At 53.1% G+C, this 18,654-nt stretch overlaps 1 protein-coding gene across 1 annotated transcript; it reads left to right on the top strand.

The window, feature by feature from the left end:
* Positions 1-1,082: 1,082 nt before the first annotated feature.
* On the top strand, positions 1,083-15,871 carry SDSL (serine dehydratase like). Its single transcript, XM_045887580.3, has 8 exons — positions 1,083-1,222; positions 4,946-5,139; positions 5,373-5,412; positions 6,196-6,335; positions 9,354-9,442; positions 10,145-10,372; positions 14,479-14,603; positions 15,495-15,871. The coding sequence occupies exons 2-8, from the start codon at positions 4,966-4,968 to the stop codon at positions 15,686-15,688; spliced, it is 990 nt and encodes a 329-aa protein (XP_045743536.1). The 5' UTR covers positions 1,083-1,222; positions 4,946-4,965; the 3' UTR covers positions 15,689-15,871.
* The last annotated feature ends 2,783 nt before the right edge of the window (positions 15,872-18,654 follow it).

An 18,654-nucleotide genomic window follows, 5' to 3' on the forward strand; every position in this document is an offset into this window, starting at 1 on the left:
TCGACGCCAAGCAGTCAGGAATTAATCATCAAGCCGGGGGAGGTCACACACAGCCCTAGAAGGGCAAAGAATATCTCGGCTGCCAAGTCCTTCCTGGAGCTCACCTCCCATTTTGTATATAGAGAAACTGAGGCTCAGAGATGGATGTGACTAGCTCACATTGAGATGGTGACGATGTAAGTCTGATCATGTTATTCTTCTGCCTACAGCCTTCTATGGCTCCCTAGCCTTCCTGGGTAACGTCCAGACTCTGGAATGGCACAGCATCCCTGCGGACTCTGGTCCTTGCCTATATCTCCAGCACCAAACCTGCTTTCCTCCAAGAAGCTTTCCCAGCTTCCTGGGGGCAGGTAAGGTATCCGCTCTGGCTGTCCACAGCCCTGCCCCACCTCTGCCTGACCACATCTGAGAACACTGATTGCAGCTGCTCTCTGGTGGCCCCTTGGGAGTTCATGAGAGCAGGGGACATACTGTATTGTTGGAGACTAAAGTCCCAGGGCTTGACGCATAGTAGGTATTCAATAAATATTTGTTGAACGAATGAATGGTCGGAGGCATTCCTTTGAACAATAAATAACTGTTTGGTTCCTTTGTTGGGTGTAAAATATTAGAGGTGTGGAGGTGCTTCAGAAAAAATGATGCCTTCTCATCTTTGTCCTTTGACCCAAGCTGACCCCGACAGTGGTCAGGGGTCGTGGCTTGGCACTCAGGGCAAGCCCTGGACTCGAAGTAAGATGATTTGGACATGGGGCGCCTGGGTGGCTCAGATGGTTAAGCGTCTGCCTTTGGCTCAGGTTATGATCTCAGGGTCCTGGGATCGAGTCCCGCATCGGGCTCCCTGCTCCTTGGGAGCCTGCTTCTCCCTCTGCCCCTCTCTCTCATGAATGAATAAATAAAATCTTAAAAAAAAAAAAAGAAGATTTGGACATGTCTGTGTCACAGAAGAGGTCGTCCAGGGTGTCTCTCGCTGGCTGGGTGGCCTTGGCCAAGTGAGTCTCCCTCTCTGAGCCTGCATCGTCGTCTGTTAAATGGGACCATGGACAGCGCACAGGGAGGTCGTGAAAGCTGATCTGGTCCCCTTTCTTCCTCCCGCGGGGAGCTGTCCCTTTAACGTGGGAGGCGGGGCCAAGAAGTCACGAGAAGCCGGGAACAGCTGGTGCCGAGGCTGGCTGGTGGTGGAAGGCTGGAGCCAAGCTGGGTCTGGGGACGGCTGGGCAGGCAGGTAAGAGGGCCTGGGGCCCAAAGGGTGCTTCTGGGGCTCTGTGTGCATGTGTATGGCAGTGGAGGGTCGTCTGGAAGGTTCCGGGGCAAGGTCCAGGATGAGTGGACAGAAAGTGAGAAGGTATGGGTGCAAAACCCTCCCAGGAACCCTGATTTAACTCAGGGTGCTCTGTTGGTCTACCCTGCCTCGGAGGAGGCTGGGTGCCACGGACTCTTGATGGCTGGGGAGCAGGTGCTGCTTGCCAGAGGGGCAGGACTGGGCACTTTGCCAGCCAAGGTTTCCCAGCCCTGGCATCAGGGGTTTGGCTGGGAGTGTCACCCAGGTGGCCTCTGGAAAAGCCTGAGGGGCAAAGGAGGCAGAAACAGTAGATGGTCCTTACTTGGGCCCAATTCATAGGGGCAGCAGGTGAGGCCGTGGGAGGAAAGGTGACGTGGCCAAGGTCATGTGTGCTGGGACCTGAACCCAAGCTCCAGGCTTCCCACTGTTCTGCTCCACAGCAGAGAGGGCCCAGGGCTCCCAGCTCAGCCCCAGTGGTGGCCACATGCTTCCAGAGCCATGTGTCCCTAGGCCACAGTCCCACCTTAGCCCTCGACCTTAGTCTGGGAGGCCTGTGCCCTTACAGGCTTCTGGGCTTGATAAGGCTGTTGGAAGTTTTGGGGCTTGTTCATTTGACAAGCCTGCTGTTCTCCTGTGGGCTGTTAGTATAACCAAGAGGGCTGGGGGAGCCTGGGGGCTGAGCCAGGGGCATTGGGCTCCCAAGGACACCTGGCAATTAAGGAGGAAATGCTCACACCTTTAACCACCACCACCACCACCATCATTACCACCTAGTAGAGACAGTATGGCATCGTGTTAAGAGCAAAGATGCCAAAGTGCACTGCCTGAGTTTGAATCCTGGCCATGCCATTTCCAGCTGTGTGACCTTGGACAGGTTCCTTAACCTCTCTGGGCCTCGGCTTCATTATCTAGAAAATGGAACTAATCAGCGAACCTATCTCCAGGTTGTCGTAATGATTATACGAGATGGTCTCTGAGGTTCTTGGCACCGTGCTTGGCTGGTAGTAGGTCCTACACAACTATGAGCTATTATTATATGTCAGGCATGGAGTCGATGCCTTCACCATATAGCCTCACTGCATCCGCACAGTGATTCTGTGATGCATACGCTCTTCTCCCGGTTTGTTGTGTGGTTAGTTCATTCTCATTTTTCAGGTCTCAGTTTTAATGGTCATTTCCTGCAAAAGGCCTTTCCTCATCTTTCTATCCACAATAGGTGTCCCTGTTTTTCTCTTTAAGACTCCCTGTATGTATGCTTTCCTCAGTAGTTTTCACCATTTTTGATTATTTTGTTTGTCTATAGTTATTTGTTGAATGCTGATCTCCCCATCAGCTCCAAGAGGAGATGTCTGTCTCGCTCACCATGGTATCCCCAGTTCCTAGGTCAGGGCCTACACCTCGCAGGTGCCCTATAGACATGCGAGAGAAAGGGTAAGCATGCCCGCACGGTTAGAAGGCCCCAGAGAGATGATGCCTCTAGATGACTGGCTGATGTCTGAGAGTAGGGCAGAAGGGAACATGGCACAGAGGAGTTGAGGCACTTGTTGGGGTCACACAGCTAGGAATACAGAGCTGGTTTCTAACTTTGGTCCCTGACTGACCCCTAAGCCCAGAGCCGAGGTGAGGCGCAGGCTGAGGTATGCTGACTTTGGGTGACCCACAGGTCCCTCTCCCTCAATGCCATGCCCAGTGCCCTGATGGAACTGGGTGGAGGTGGCTCAGACTCTGCCCTGCCTGGGGAATCCCAGGGCCATCTAAACAAGGGCCCCGGATGCAGAGACAGGAGACCCGGAGCCCTCTGGTGGGGCAGGGGGTGGAGCCCTAAGTAAGTGTGAGCAAGGAGCTTGGGCCCTGGAGGGTGGGGGAGGTTGCAGCACTCCTCCTACTGGCCAGCAGTGGAACTGCAGGGCTTGGCCCAATGGTTTTCTGCCCCAGAGAAAAAAGAGGGGTTGCATTTGCTCCTTTAAAAACAAAAAACAAAAAACCCCTCTATTCCCCCCTCTTCTCATTTCCTCCCTTTCTGTTTCTCGCCTTTTCCCACAGGGTCATTCACTAACTGTGCCTTTGCTTAAAACCTCCCGACGGCTTCCCACTGCAAGTAGAATTAGAATAACATCCCAGCTCCTGACCAGGGGCTGGAAGGTTCCCCAAGTCCCTGCCCACCTCTCCTTGCTCGCCTTCTGCGCCCAATCCCTTCTCCCCACACCAGCAACACCCCAAGTTAGTTTCTTCCTCAAGGTGCTTCCGCCTGCTGTCCCCTCTGCATGAATGCTTTTCCCTGGGCTCCCTGCTGTCATTCATCTTGAACATTCCCCTTGGGGAACTTGCAGATGGAAAGAGAATTCAAAGCCCTCTCAGCCAACGTGATACTCACAGATCTGATTTGCATCTGATTCAAAGTGTTAGAGATCCCAAATCACTGACCGCAAAGCCAACCGTTTATCCCATTTAATGAGACAATTGGAAAGGTGAGCAATTACCAGATATTTGATGATATTGAGAGATGACCATTAATATTTTTAGATGTGATAATGGTATTGTGATGACGTTTTTTAAAAAATTAGCATCTTTGAGATATGATTTCCATAAAATGAAATTAGCCCGGGGTGCCTGGGTGGCTCAGTCCGTTAAAAGCATCTCATTCTTGATTTCAGCTCAGGTCATGATCTCAGGGTGATGAGATTGAGGCCCCCTTTGGGCTCCATGCTGGGCATGGAACCTGCTGAAGATTCTCTCTCTCTCCCTCTCCCTCAGCCCCTCCCCCAGCTCGCTCGCTCTCTCTCTCAAAAAAAAAATTAGTCTACTTTGAGTAAGAATTCAGTGAGTTTGCACAAATGTATACAGTTGTGAAACCATGTGGCTATATCGTTTAAAAAAAGTTCTTTGCTTTTAGAGATCCGTGCCGAAGTATTTACAGATGAAGTAGTATAGGAAGAAAATATAATAAGAGAATAAAGGAGGGAAAAAAAACCATCATCCGGGGAGGGGGGGGCGCAGGCATGGATGGAACAAGGCAGGCCAGGAGCGCTTGTGTGAGCTGAGTGATGGGCTACACCAGAGGTTCCTTATCCAGTTCTCAGTATTTTGCTATGTTTAAATTCTCCATAATACAAGTTTTTAAAAAGCTTTTCTCTCTTGAGAGACTGTTTCTGACCGTGCTTGCTGAAACACTGCCTCCCGCCCCCATCGCCCCTGTTTGAAATTGTGTGATTCTGTCTCGCCAACTAGAATGTGAGCTCCGGCAGAGCAGGGACTGCCTCTGACTTGTGCACCCCAAACCCTGGAACCGCCGGGCACATAGTAGGTGCTCATTGCAAGATTTTTTTTTTTTGCATGCATGCATGCATGCATGCATGAATGAAGAATGAATGAATGAGTTCTCCACGCTCATTCATTCATCACCAAGTATTGGCCATATTCTACACCCCCAGCCCTGTGGGCAGCCACAGTTACAGAATGAAAGGGTCCCTAGTCCAAACCTTTTTGTCCAGATGGGGAAACTGAGGCCCGGGGAGGAGCAGATCCTTGCCTGGAGTCTCACAGCTTGGTAGCCAGTTAAGGCTAAGGAGCCCAGCTGAGGCTCTTCTCCATCTTGCCCTCCCGTGTCCTGGGGAAGGGGGCTCTTGCTGGAGCTGCCTGGGCTATGGCCTTCATGCTCTCCTGCAGGCCTCCTGGTGGTTGCTGGAATGGACAGCTCTCTGACAGGCTGCGCTAAGGCCGAGCACTTCCACACCGTCACTCCTCTGCTGGAGAGCTGGGCGCTTTCCCAGGTGGCAGGCACGACTGTCTTCCTCAAGTGTGAGAATGTGCAGCCGGCCGGTTCCTTCAAGATCCGGGGCATTGGGCATTTCTGCCAGGAGGTGAGGTGTTGGCGGGAGGTGAGAAGTGAGATGGTTCGAGAAGGAGGAGGAGGGGGATGGATGCCGGCTGGCTGGGGGTGAGGGCAGGAGGGGAGAAGTGGACTTGTAGAGATGGGTGGGGCAGGATGAGGAGCAGGAGTGTCGGGGTGGGCTGGGGAGGGACTAACTCCATCCCAAACAGCTCTCTGACATCTGCCTGGGTCAGTCCCTAACCCCATTCCTTCTCTTCCCAGATGGCCAAGAAGGGATGCAGACACCTGGTGTGCTCCTCAGGTGACCCTCGGGGCTGGGTCCTCCAGGCTGTGTGGGGGGAGGAAGAGCTCGCTGGAGCTGCAGTAGCTGTCCAGGGATCAGGCTCCTCTTAAAGGTCCAGCCCCCTCAAGGTCATGGTCAGATGGCCACTTCATGTCCTCTCCCAGCCCTCATCCTGTCATTCAGGACTCGGGGTAGAAGTGACAAAAACCCAACTCATACAGGTTTAAGCTACAGGCCCCAAGAACTGAAAATTCTTGGGATAATTGGCTTTCAGGTACAGCTGGATCCAGGAGCTCTCCTTTGTATCTCCCCTTCCCTTGACTTGTCGTTTCTCTGTACTAGCTTTATTTTCACACAGACTTCCTAGCAGCAAGATGGCCATCAGGAGTTCTAGGCTTGCCTCCTATCATCCTATCAGCCCTAGTGAAAAGGAAGCACCCCCTTCTTGATGGTTCTCACAGCTTGGTAGCCAGTTAAGGCTAAGGAGCCCAGCTGAGGCTCTTTTCCATCTTCCCCTCCCGTGTCCTGGACCAGTTCAATCCATGAATTGAACCTAGCTTGGATCATGTACTCGTCCCTGAACCAATCATGGATTAGGGGTTCTCTGAGTTCTCTGAGTTCTCTGATTGAGTCAATCTAGATCACATATCCACCTCTGGGACCAGAAAGAGGACTCAAAGGTGGGGCATATGAGTGCCGGGAAGGAGTGACCCACAAAGGGAAATGGAGGGGGAGGGAAGAAAGTGTGTTAACAGGCTAAGACAACACTGCCCACTGCACCCCCTTCTATTGCTTCCACAGGGGGCAATGCAGGGATTGCTGCTGCTTATGCCGCTCGGAAGCTGGGCATCCCTGCCACCATTGTGCTCCCGGAGGGCACCTCCCTGCAGGTGGTGAGGAGGCTGCAGGGGGACGGGGCTGAGGTTCAGCTGACTGGAAAGGTAAGGACCCCAGGAAGGAGAAGCCAGCTGGAGTGGGCTGTTCCCCTTTACCCCCACCTCAGCCCTAGGAGATGGTATCTCCCCGCTTTTTTCTTTCTTTTTTTGATGAACTATGCCTGGAGCCCAGTCTTCTCCTAGGATGGCTGAGCTGAGGGGTGGGAGTGAGGCATGATGTATATTGAGGCCTGGGACCTCCTGCCTCTACCTACCTTGAGAAAACTTCCCCTGCGTGAACCCAGGAGAAACAGGAAGCTTATGGACCAGGAGTGTGTCCGTCTCCTTATATCCTCACTAACACTTGGTATTATTTATTTAAAAATGTTTGCCCTTTGATGAGACAAAAAGTATAAAGAAAGATGATGGTGGCATCATTTCTTATTCTGAGACCACCCCAATAATGAAAGGTGTCCACCACCAGGGATATCATCTTGTTACCGAAGAAATGGTGATGCAAACATGTAATCCTTCTGCATTCCTGGAAAGAAGAAAAAAAGCTCCCTGGAAAAGAGATTTTTTTTAAACCATTAAAATTAAAACCATGGTATCTGAAAGCTGGTCTCCAAATACTTAGTGTCCAGTTTCCTTCCTTGCTTTCTCCCTTCTTTCTTCTCTTTATTCACCTATTCAGCTGTCCTCCCATCCATCACCCTCTCTCTCTCCCTCTCTCCCATTCATCTGTCCATCTACTCATCCATCCACCCATCCATCCATCTATCCATCTATCCATCCATCCATCCGTCCATCTGTCAGTCCATCTGTCCGTCCATCCATCCATCCATCCGTCCAACCTTCATCCATCCATCCATCCATCCATCCATCCCCTCATCCCCTTTCTCCCTCCTTCCCTTCCTTTCTTTCTCCCTTCCTTCTTTCCAACAGATATTCATTGAACTCATACCCTGTGCCTGTAGGATGTTAGAGATAGGGAAATAGAGATAGTAAGACATGGTCTCTACTTTCACAAAGCTCAGGTGTTGCTGGGGAGACACACAGATAACCAGATGGTGATAAGAGGCCGTGGTAAGTGTGATGGGGAAGCACAGGGCCCTGAAGAGGAACAGAGAGAGCATATTTTAATCAGCTATTGCTGCTAGATCATGCTGCATAACAAACAGCCCCCATATATCAGAGGCTTATGAGAAGCCTGATCTCTCTCGCTCGTGGGCTTGTGAGAGGGCCAGGGTGGCTCTGCGTCAGGCTGCAGGCAGGATTAAGGTCTGCACTTGTGCCCCACATCCCTCTGGACCGGTGGCCACCTGGGACGTGTTCCTTTCCAGGTGGATGGCAGGAGGAGTGGGGGGAAAGGGCCCCTCAGGGCTGTGGTCTTAACTGTTACACTGTCACTTCGGCCACATGCCATTGGCCAAAGCAAGCCCCACGGCTGGGGCCCCCATCAGCGTAGGTGAGGAAATGTGCTCTGGCCTCTGTGGCGGGGAAGAACAGCGGTCACTCGACACAAGGTGTGGCCGTGGAGTTCTGATGGAGGGAGGGGGTAGGGACCTGGGCGGTGGTCCCGACTACTGCCAGGCTGTGCCTCAGACGTGGGGAGACGATCCAGGAAAGGCTCCCCTAGAAGGCCCCCTGTGTTATCTTGAAAGGGAAATACAAGTCCTCCCACTGGGAAAAGGGGCGTGGGCAGAGGAAAGAGCCTAGAAAGGCCTGGAATGGGAGCGAGCACGGTGCATTGCATTCGCCTGCAGCCCAGCCCCTGGCGGAAGGGGTGACAGGTGAGGCCAGAGAGGGGGACGGCCGCCTCAGCAGGCAGGGCAGCTCACAGGTGAGGCTGGCATAGGGCAATGGGGAGCCACAGCAGGATTTGGAGCAGGGGAGGGACACGCTGGGCCCTCACTCTGGCTGCTCTCAGGCAATGGACAGGAGGCAGGAAGCCTGTGAGGAGGCGCTGCTCCAGGTGAGTGGGCTCAAGGGCTGCATGGTTTTAAATCTCATGTTTGTTTCAGTAACTCAAGAGATTGAGTCTTGTCTCTTTGGTTAGATGGGAGACTCCTTGTGGACAGAGACTATTTCTTTGTCTTCTCTGTGTCCCCCAGCATGGGATGGGCAAGAGGGGGTGCTGCAGGGGGCCAGAGGATGGGCGAAGGCTACCTCTGGCCCCCTTGTCACCCTCTGCTCCTTGGAAGAGGAGGCTGTTATTTGCCACTTAGCTTCTGCTGAAATTGGCCAGTGCAGGGAGGGTCCCCTCCGAAATCCTGTCTTAGTTTGGGTTCCCCAGAAGCAGACCTTCAGACAAGGATTAGGGTGCATGTAGCTTATTTGGGATGTGCTTGCAGAGAACATGGGGGATAGAAGTGAGACAGAGAAGAGAAGAAAGCTCACAGTGGTGTGTCAATGAGTCACCTCTGTGGGCAACTGGGGTTCAGTCCCCACAGGGACCCTCGGGGCTCCTGTGGAGGAGACACACAGAGAAGGGTCAGAGGGTCACTGCAGTCTGCCCTGCCCACTGCCCCGCAAAGTCCCCTAGCCAGAAAATACCCCGCAAGCGACCTCTGAGCTAGGCTGCAGGGATGCGGACTTCTGCCACAGATGCTAAGCCCGTGAGAAAAGTGCACTCAGCCCTGATGTGGTCCACACAGGTCTGTCGAGACCCAGGCTACCTCTGGTTGCTTGAACTTAACCAGCAGGTCATCCGTTGGGCGATCGCTCATTTTCATGGACACCATCTGTAGTGGCCAAATTGCTCTTTGGGGCTCTGATTTGAGGGGGCTTCTCCCCTACTGGCTGGTTAGAAGTGGAAACCGCTTAGCTGGCCTTGGAACTCCCCCTCCCCTAGCATTGCAGCCTGGCCCATGGGGATTGTGGAAAGCACATGACATCCATTTATCCAGGCGGAAGCCTCTGCCTTTGTCCCAGGAGGCTGCAGGCACACTCCAGCTCTGGCCTCGCCCTTGGGGTTCTCCCCAGCCCGTCAGACCCTGGGGCCATGCAGGAGACCTCAGCTCTGCTCCAGCCTCCAGAGCGGTCCGACTCCTGGGGCTCCTGAGGCCCTTGGTTTCTCTTTAGGTCTGGGACGAGGCCAGTCTGAAGGCGCAAGAGTTGGCCACGAGGGATGGTTGGGTGAACGTCCCTCCATTTGACCACCCCCTGATCTGGTAAGGTTGTTACCCCTCCCCCATGGAGCTCAGAGCCCAGACCTTTATTGAGTTAGGGTCCTTCTATTGGACAGAAGGGGAAACTGAGGCCTAGAGAGGAGAAGAGGCTTGGAAGCCAGGCACATTACAGTTCAGGCCCTGCTTCTGTCACTTGCAAGTTGTGTGACTCTACAAAGTATCTCTCCTCCCCATGCCTCAGTTTCCACATGTGTACAATGGAAATGGCAATAATCAATCCTGCTTATCGAGTGTACTTCAGGATGCATTTAATCCATTTGATCCTCCCCAGAGCCCTAGAGGTGGGTGTTTTATGTCCATTCCACAGGCACAGAGGGTCAAGGAACTTGCCCAAGATCACACAGCTAGTAAGTGGCCAAGACATTGGGTCCCAGGCCCAGAACTTGACGGATGCCAATTGATATGCTGGTCCCCTCTTAAGCGCACACGCTAACACTACCTCTTTCCAAGGTTGTGGAGGGGATTAAATGGGAAATGTCTGAGAACATAGCTGGGAGGTTGATGGAAGGGAAAGAATGAGTGAATGAATAATTTGAATGGATGAAAGCTGGGTGAGCTAAGTGTTGCAGGGTCTCTGCTCCCCTTGCTGTGGATGGGGATTGGGGTGGCGATGAGGAGAGTTTGTGCATATGTCAGCCTTTGGGAATGGGGGCCTTTCTCACCCTGCTTTCTCCTGCCCCCCAGGGAAGGCCACGCCAGCCTGGTGCGAGAGCTGAAGGCAGCACTGGGGACCCCACCGGGGGCCCTGGTGCTGGCAGTAGGGGGTGGGGGGCTCCTGGCTGGGGTGTCAGCTGGCCTGGCAGAGGTGGGCTGGCAGCATGTGCCCATCATAGCTGTGGAGACCCAAGGGGCACACTGTTTCAATGCAGCCATCAAGGCGGGCAGGCTAGTCACGCTGCCAGACATCACCAGGTAGGCATGGGCTGGGGGCATTTGTGGTAGGCTGGAGGGTGGTGGTGTTGCTGTCCTAGGGCCTCTCAGTCCCAACCAGTGGAGGTAGGGCATACCCAAGAGACTCAACTTCACCCTAGGACTCCAACCACAATAATGTTAGAAGGCAATGCCAAAAAAGTGGATGAAGGATATGATTCATTTAAGTTTCATTAATTAGTAAAACAAATTTCATTGTTCTGTATCCATTATAAAAGGAATTTAAGTGTGTTGCAGGTACGTTAGAATATGTAGGCAAGCAATAAGCAACAGAAAACAAAACGGCACCTTCAATTCCACCATCCAAAGATGAACAATGGGTTACATTTTCCCGGTCTTTGCTTTTCCCCCATGCATGCATAGTTACATACAAGTGAAATGTGCCTGGCACATAGTAGGTGCTCAACAAATGTTTGTGAAATGAATGAATGGATTGATACATATTTTTAAGTTAGGATCATATCCTTCCTAAACTCTATTTTTCTAGTTCATATTATATATCACGAACATAGTTTCATTTTTTCTGCAATATCATTAGAGAACTTTTTCCTTATTACTTTATGTAACTGATTTTAATTCAACTGAGGAAAAGTTCTTATGAACCAACTAACTAACTAATAGAGAGTGGCCAGCCTCCAGACCCTGCCTCATCTTATATCCTTTATCATCATCACCACTATCATCTTCACAGATGCTGTTAGTTTCCTAAGGCTGCCATAAAGATGACCCAAACTAGGTGGCTTAAAAGAACAGAAATGCATTGTTTCATAGCCCTGAAAGCTAAAAGTGTGACATCAAGGTACTAGCAGGGCCATACTCCCTCTGAAGGCCCTAGGGGAGAAGCATCCTTCCTTGCCTCCTTCAGCTTCTGGTGGTTGTTGGCAATCCTTGGTGTTCCTTGGCTTGTAGCCACCTCATTCTGCCTCTTTCTTCATATGACCTTCTTCTCTGTGTGTCTGTTCTCTTCTTGTAAGGGAACCAGTCACTGAATTTAGGGTTCAGCTTAATCCAGTATGACCTTATCTTCTAATTCCATCTGCAAAGACCCTATTTCCAAATTAGGTCACATTCTGAGGTTCTGTATGGATGTGAATTTTGGGGGGAGACACTGTTCAACCCTCTACAGATGCCAGCACTGCCCATATTTTATTAAGCACCCATTAGGTGCTGGAACTTAGGATATCATGGTGTATGACAGCAAGGTGGCTGAAATCAGGACAGCCTATTAAGTCATCTCTATTAAGCACCTATTGTGTACAAGGTTCTGGCTGGCCAGTTAGAGAAACAGGTCCTTGCTTCAAGGAGGATTCTATCTGGACATACGGGTCTCCTTAATGTCTTTCTGGTACCATCTCCATTCCTTTCTGATGCCACCCACACTCCGGCATCTCTGTGCTGCCTTTCCCTGAAAATTATTTGTGCCTCTAACTTCTGAGCCTTTCCTTTCCCTTTCACTTGAAATACCAGTCCCTCTTACATTGATGAAATCCCCCAAGGCTCAGCTGGGCAGTTGCCTCCCATATGTAAAGACCCCAAAGACACTCTGTGTCACTCTTCAGCCACGAAAGAGCTTATGGATGGGCTGACTTGGGCCCCTAATTGGGAAGGAGGGGCTTGAGGATGGGGACTGGCTATTGAGCTCTGAGTCCCTAGTACCTCTCTCAGAGCCTGGCACAGTGCAGCACTAAGTGAAGTTCACAGACTTGCCATTTTTGTAAATGACACCACTGTCCATCCCGGTGCTCTGACTGGACCCACCTGGCAGTCACCTTGCTGAGTTCTGTCCACTCTCCCACTGGACTCCAGCTCCTCTCCAGCCCTTGTCCCCACCCCAGGGCATCAGCGCTCCCCTGGATGGCTGTCACAGCCCTCCTCCACCCCCTGGCTATGCTTGGTGCTCTTTTTGATAACAGCTCTATTGAGATATACTTCATGTGTCACGCAATTCATCCACTTAGAGTGTATAGTTCAATGATTTTAAGTATATTCAGAGTTGTGCCTCCATCACCAAAATCACTTTTAGAACATTTTCATCACCTCTCCCCAAACCGCCCCTCCCCTCCAGCCCCTGCCAATTACTGATCTACTGCCTGTCTCTATGGACTCACCTGCTGGGGACATTTCATTTGGATGAAGTCATACAATATGTGGCCTTTTGTGTCTGGCTTCTCTCACTCAGCCTCATGTCTTCCGGGTTCATCCATGTTGTCATCCGCACTCCATTCCTTTTTGTGGCCAAAAACTATTCCATCGTGTGGCTGGACCCCATCTTGTTTATCCAACCCTCGGTTGCTGGACGTTTGGGCTGTTTGTGTTTTGGGCTATGATGAGTCGTGCTGCTACAAACACTTGTGTGGCATTTCATGTGGACGAATGTGTCCATTGCTCTGGGCTGCATCCCTGCAAGTGGTATTGCTGAGTTTCCTCTTTGCGTTGAGTCCTTTGTCTACCTTTGGGCAGGGTGTCTGTCCTTCCTCCGCTGCTGACCTATGGGACTCTTCATCCCCCGCTTCCACCCCTCAATGCCTTCCCCAGGTTCTCAGGCCCAGATCCACACTCTTCTCAGCCCCACTCCAGCCACTGCCCTGTCTTCCAGCCCCTTGGATAGGTCACACTGTTTCCTATCACCAACCTCTGCGCATGCTGTTCCCTCTGCCTGGAACATTCTACCCCCTCCCCTTCCCTCCTTTCGGCTGGGGTCTCTCACCCCAGAGAGATTGGCCCCACAACCCTGCCTCAGGGAGGGTGCCCTCCCAATGGTCTCCCTCTACTTACAACTTAATTCTGTGTTTCCCCTCCCAGACTTTGTTCTTATTTATTTACTTATTTATTTATAATTGATGCTTATGGTCGACCTACAATATCATATTCATTTCAGGCGTGCCATGTAGTGATCCAGGACTCCTATATATTCCTCTGTGCTCACCACCACGAGTGGACTCACCACCTGTCACTACACAAAGCGATGGCCATATTATTGACTATTCCCTGTGCTGGACTTTTCATCCCCGTGGCTTATTAATTCTATAACTGGAAGTTTGTACGTCTTTATCCTCTGTACCTGTTTCGCCCAGCGCCCCCCCCCGCCGCCACCCCCCGCTGACTGGCAACCACTCCTGGCTTATCTGTAGTTCTGAGTCTGAGTCTCTCTTGCTGTTGTTCTTGACTTTGTTCTTAGTAATAGCGATGCTAACAGCCACTGCCAACCCTTCAGTAGAACTTACTACGTGCCAGGCCCTCTTCTAGGCACTCCACCCCCATGACACTCTCATGAACCCAGGACTGTCGCTACCTCCATTTTTCAGACTGAGGAAGCTGAGGCTCGGGGGGGGGTGCAGTGACCTTCACGAGGTCCCACTGCTAGTGTGGGGCCCAGGTTTGAAACCAGGCAGCCTGGCTCCCGAGTCTTTGCTCTGGGCTACTTGGGCCAATTCTCATGGGCTCTCCAAAGGCTCTCCCGGGGCTGAAACGCTGCCCAGCTCAGGAAGGTACTGGCAGGTGGGCGATCCCAAGCACAGAGATAAACAGCATGGATCCTGGAGCCAGACTGCCTGGATTTGAATCCACATTCTGCTACGTACTGACTAGCTGTGTGTCCGTCCTTGAGCTAGTTCCTTAACCTCCCTGAGCCTCTCAGGTTCCTCCCTTGTAAAATGGAGCTCATACATTTCTGACTCAAGGGGAGATTATGAGGCTTATGACAGAAAACACATGTATCTATCACCTGGTAGATAGTCAATAAATATTAGTTATCATATAGACATAAGTGGTTATTACTGAATAAGATGCAAACAAATCCATTTCCGTGCTTGGCTTTCTGGGGTATGTGCACGGAAGACCACAATCATGGTTATGGAGTTGGAGGGCATGGGGCGCATTTGTCGGTCATTCGAGGGGCACCCGATCTGGGGGCAACTCCTCTGTGCCCATGCTGTGCTAGGCTCTTGCGATGCTGAGCCCCGGCCCATTGCAGGACGGGAGGGGGCCTGGGGCTTGGAGGGCTGGATCGGTAAGGGGCGGAGGCCCGAGGATTCACCGGCTCTGCCCCACACCCTGGCATTCCCTGCCCGGCCTGCCCTCTCCTGCAGCGTGGCCAAGAGCCTGGGTGCCAAGACCGTGGCCGCGAGGGCCCTGGCATGCATGCAGGAACTGGAGATCATCTCTGAGGTGGTGGAGGATGTCCAGGCTGTGAGCGCTGTGCAGCAGTTCCTGGGTGAGTGAGCCTTGCCCTCCCTCCCCAGGCTCGGGGACCTATGAAGGCCCTGGGTCTCTGGGTGTTCACTCCCTGTCAATTTCATGTGACTTGGGGCTACTCCGTCATCATAGGGTGCCTCCTCGGGTAGCCTCCTCCAGTCTTCCACCCTCAACCCCCCTGGGCTGGAGTCTTCCCATGCACCAGGCCCTCTGTTCATAGCTGCCTGGTTCTTATTCATCTACAGCACTAGATGTAAACCCCGTGAGGGTGAGGCCTGATGTGTCCTCTTTACTGCTGTGCCCCCAGGACCTTCCTAGCATAGGGCCTGGCAGGGAGTGGGTACTCAATAAATATTTGTTAAATGAATGGGTGAATGTATGAGTGAGTGGAAAGGTAGATAATGGATGGATGGATGGATGGATGGACGGACACATTGATTAATGGACACATTGATGGATGGACAGACAGTGAAATGATGGATAGGGGATGGATAGATGAATGCATGGATGGATGGATGGACGCCTGGATGGATGGATGGTTACATTGATTGATGGATACACTAATGGATGGACAGACAGACAGTCAAATGATGGATAGGGGATGGATAGATGAATGCATGGATAGATAGATGGATACGTTGATTGATGGATACACTGATGGATGGACAGACAGACAGTCAAATGATGGATAGAGGAATGGATGGATGGATAGATGGATGAAAGGTGGATGGATGGAGAGATGGATGGTCAGATTGATGGATGGAGAGAGGGTCAGATGAATGATGGATTGTGAGCTGGCTGGCTAGCTGGCTGGCTTTGTGGATTTGCAGTGCCCAGAGCCTACTGAGCACTAACTGCTTCTTCCTCCCTTTCTCTCTTCTCATCCATCCCGTTCCCCTGCTCCGGGCAGATGATGAGCGCATGTTGGTGGAGCCTGCCTGCGGGGCAGCTCTGGCTGTCATCTACTCAGGCCTCCTAGGGAGCCTCCAGGCTGAGGGCCGCCTGTGCCCCTCCCTGGCCTCGGTCGTGGTCATTGTGTGTGGAGGCAACAACATCGATGGGGGAGGGCTGCAGGCTCTGAAAGCCCAGTTGGGTCAGAGCTGAGGGCTCCTCGTCGGGGATGGACACCCCTGTAGCTGGCTGAGGCTTGCTCCCTGTGCTCATGGCTGGCGGTGGAAGCTGCCCCCTGCTTCTGTACCAGCTGCCTCCTGCAGGAAGCCCTCCTGAAATGCTTCCCTTGGCTCCCCTGCAGCCCTGGCCAATAAACACTCTGAGTTGAATTTGTAAGTCCAGCCGGTCCCGTCTTTCTGGCTCTGTGAGCTCATAGAAGGCACATAGTAACCTCGAGGCTGGCTCTGCCATCAAGAGACTCTACATCACATAGCTTGGGCAATAAAGCCAACGATTCAATCCTTGGGTCTCTAAGACAGTCCAGTCATGCTGAAGTCCTGACAGGGCTTCCCTCACCTGGAGGACCTGCCCAGGAGGAGAGGGGGGCATTCTGTGCAGCTATGCTCAGGCCCACGTGGGCAAGGACAATATCGCCTGGCTTTATCAAGTGCTTTGTATGTGCCAGAAACTCTCCTAAGACCTTTCTACTCATTGCCTTCTTTAATGTTCAGAAAGGCACTATGAAGCAGAAACCATTATATCATCCCTGTTCTAAAGATGGGGAAACTGAGGCACGGGGCGGTGACCGGACCCACTCAAGGTCCTAGTGGGCGCGTGGCCCAGCCAGGCTCAAACCCTGTGATTTTCAATATGACTCTGTATTTCTTGGCTCTCAGCCTTCTTCGTGTGCCAGTTGGTGGTGATGGGACCCTGGGGATGGAAGCAGGACCTCCAGGTCGGTCTGGACACACCTGTGGGTCACAAGGAGGGTGGGTGCTGGTCCTGGAATTGGGCACCTCTCCCCTGGGGGAAGCATCTCTTAGGAAGCGGAGGAGAAATTAGAGTCTTCTGGAGCCACCAGGGGGCAGCAAAGTGCCTCTGATGGGGAAGCTGGGCCCTGGGCAGGGGAGGCCCCGCCCCACCCCTCCAGCCTCCCTTGGCTCTGCCCCTTGGGGGCCCTCACCCCAGCGGGGGGGTGCTGAGGTCCCAGAGATGGCTGGCCCACAAGATCTTGGCCCTGGGGAGCCCTAGCCAATCCTCACTGCCCTGCTGGAAGCAAGGCTCAGAGAGTGTGGGGTCCACCTGGCAGGCTCCCACTGGGGCCCCCTTTCCTGCCTCCTGCAGGCTGTGTGTGCGTGGCCAAGTGCCCTCCCTTCTCGGGGCCTCAGGCTGCACCTCTGTGCTGGAAGAGGCCCACCTGTGGCTTCCCACCTCCTTTCCTCTCCCCAGGCTGATCCCCCTGCCAGGCGCCTCCTCCCTCTCTCAAGAGGAGAAGTTGAGAGCCGCAGTGACCTCCCTCTGCCTCTGTCCCATTCTCTCTTGGACCCTGGACACTGCCCTTGATTGCCAGCATTGCGCCTCCCGAAGCCACCGGGCCCAGCCTTACCTTGGAATCCTACAGTGTGAGCTCCCCAGAATAGAGGGGGTGCAGAGAGCCCCAGCAGTGGACTCAGCCAGAACCGAGACTGACGCTGTTCTTCCTCACTAGCCTTGGGCAAACGATGCTCTGCTTCAGAGCCTCAGTGTTCTGATCTGTAAGATGGGTGGTTTGTGGATTCTTGCTATGGACCTGGCGTATTTCAATCAATGTTAGTCTACTATCTCCTGAGCACTCCTCCCCAGCAACGAGGGGTGGGGAGGAGCCAGAATGTACTCATGTCTTGAGTAACCTACTGTGTGCAGATGGGCCTTAGCAGTCATTTCATTTAACCCCCTGCAATTACCCACGTGGTCGATACTATTACGTTCATTTTTGCAAATGAGGAAACTGAGGCACAGAGAAGTTGAGCGGCAGAGCTCACCTCAGTCCCAGGTGCTCTGTCTCCCAGTCAGGCCGCTGCCCTTGGCCGCACTCCTGGGAGACTTGTCAGCTGCTGTTTGCTCCCCTTCTGGTCGCAGCGAACCAGAGATAAGAAGCCGAGGGGCCTGTTGACCCCATTCAGATAACACCCGCCAATGACCTTACTGTAGCCCTTCCTCGTTGACACCCCAGGAATGCCAAGGGCAGGGCTGAGGCACAGGGAGAGGGCGAGGACACGGGTGGTCGAAGCTGAGGCCGTGGATGCCACGCACGGATGCCGTGGCCTGGTGTCGCAGGCTGGGCATCGGGCACAGGGGCCCTCACCTTCCACCTCTGCCCTCTCACACCACTCCATGGGGGGAACGGGGAGCCTGGAGGACGGTCCCGGGAGCAGGAGCTTCTCTGTGTTTGTCCATAGCTGTGTGGAGAGCTAGGCAGCCTGGGCCTCCAGGTGCGTGTACCTGCCCTGGACACGCCCAGCTCCCCCTCCCCCTGCTGGGTCCCCTGCCCTGGGCCGGAGGACCCCTTGGGCTCCCAGTGGGTTTCCTCTGTCCCCTTGCTGGGCTGACTCCAGCACCCTGCCTCTGGAGGTCTCTCCTCCATCTAGTCCTTTATTCCAGCCTCAAGCCTGGGAATCCAGACAAGGAGGGGTGTGGGGAGGGGGCCCAGCGTTATACCACTGCTGTTCCCCTTCCCCAGCCTCGGCAAGAGCCCGCACAGGGCAGGACACGAGGCCCAGTTCCTGCAGAGCAGGGTCTGACCCTCTTGTGGGGGGACGTGCGGGCTGAGGCTGAGGCTTTGTGTCCCAAGTGGTCTGTGTGTGGTTGTGTGTGCACGTGGGTGCCTGTGACCTTGCATGCAGGCGTCTACCTGTGGGAGAGTGCACACCTTCATGTATTTATGACGGAATATTGCCATTAAGTGAGGGCTACTTGAGTTCCCTCCAAGTGTGTAATGCTTCACATTTTTGCATTTGGGACTTACCACCTCATCACTAGCCACATACCAAGCTTCAGTGTCTGCAGTGAGGTAGGCAAGGAGCTAGATGCTTGGGAATGGTGGGGATTGGAGCAAACTGAGAGCTTCTGTTCTGTCGAAAGGAGGCAGCCACTGCTCGAGGCCAGTATAACGGATCTCCCGATTGTTGAGCTCAGATTCA

The sequence above is a fragment of the Mirounga angustirostris genome, unplaced genomic scaffold, assembly GCF_029215605.1.
Source record: "Mirounga angustirostris isolate CCGP_5_RB_7025 unplaced genomic scaffold, mMirAng1.0.hap1 SCAF_14, whole genome shotgun sequence".
NCBI classification, from domain to species: Eukaryota; Metazoa; Chordata; class Mammalia; order Carnivora; family Phocidae; genus Mirounga; species Mirounga angustirostris.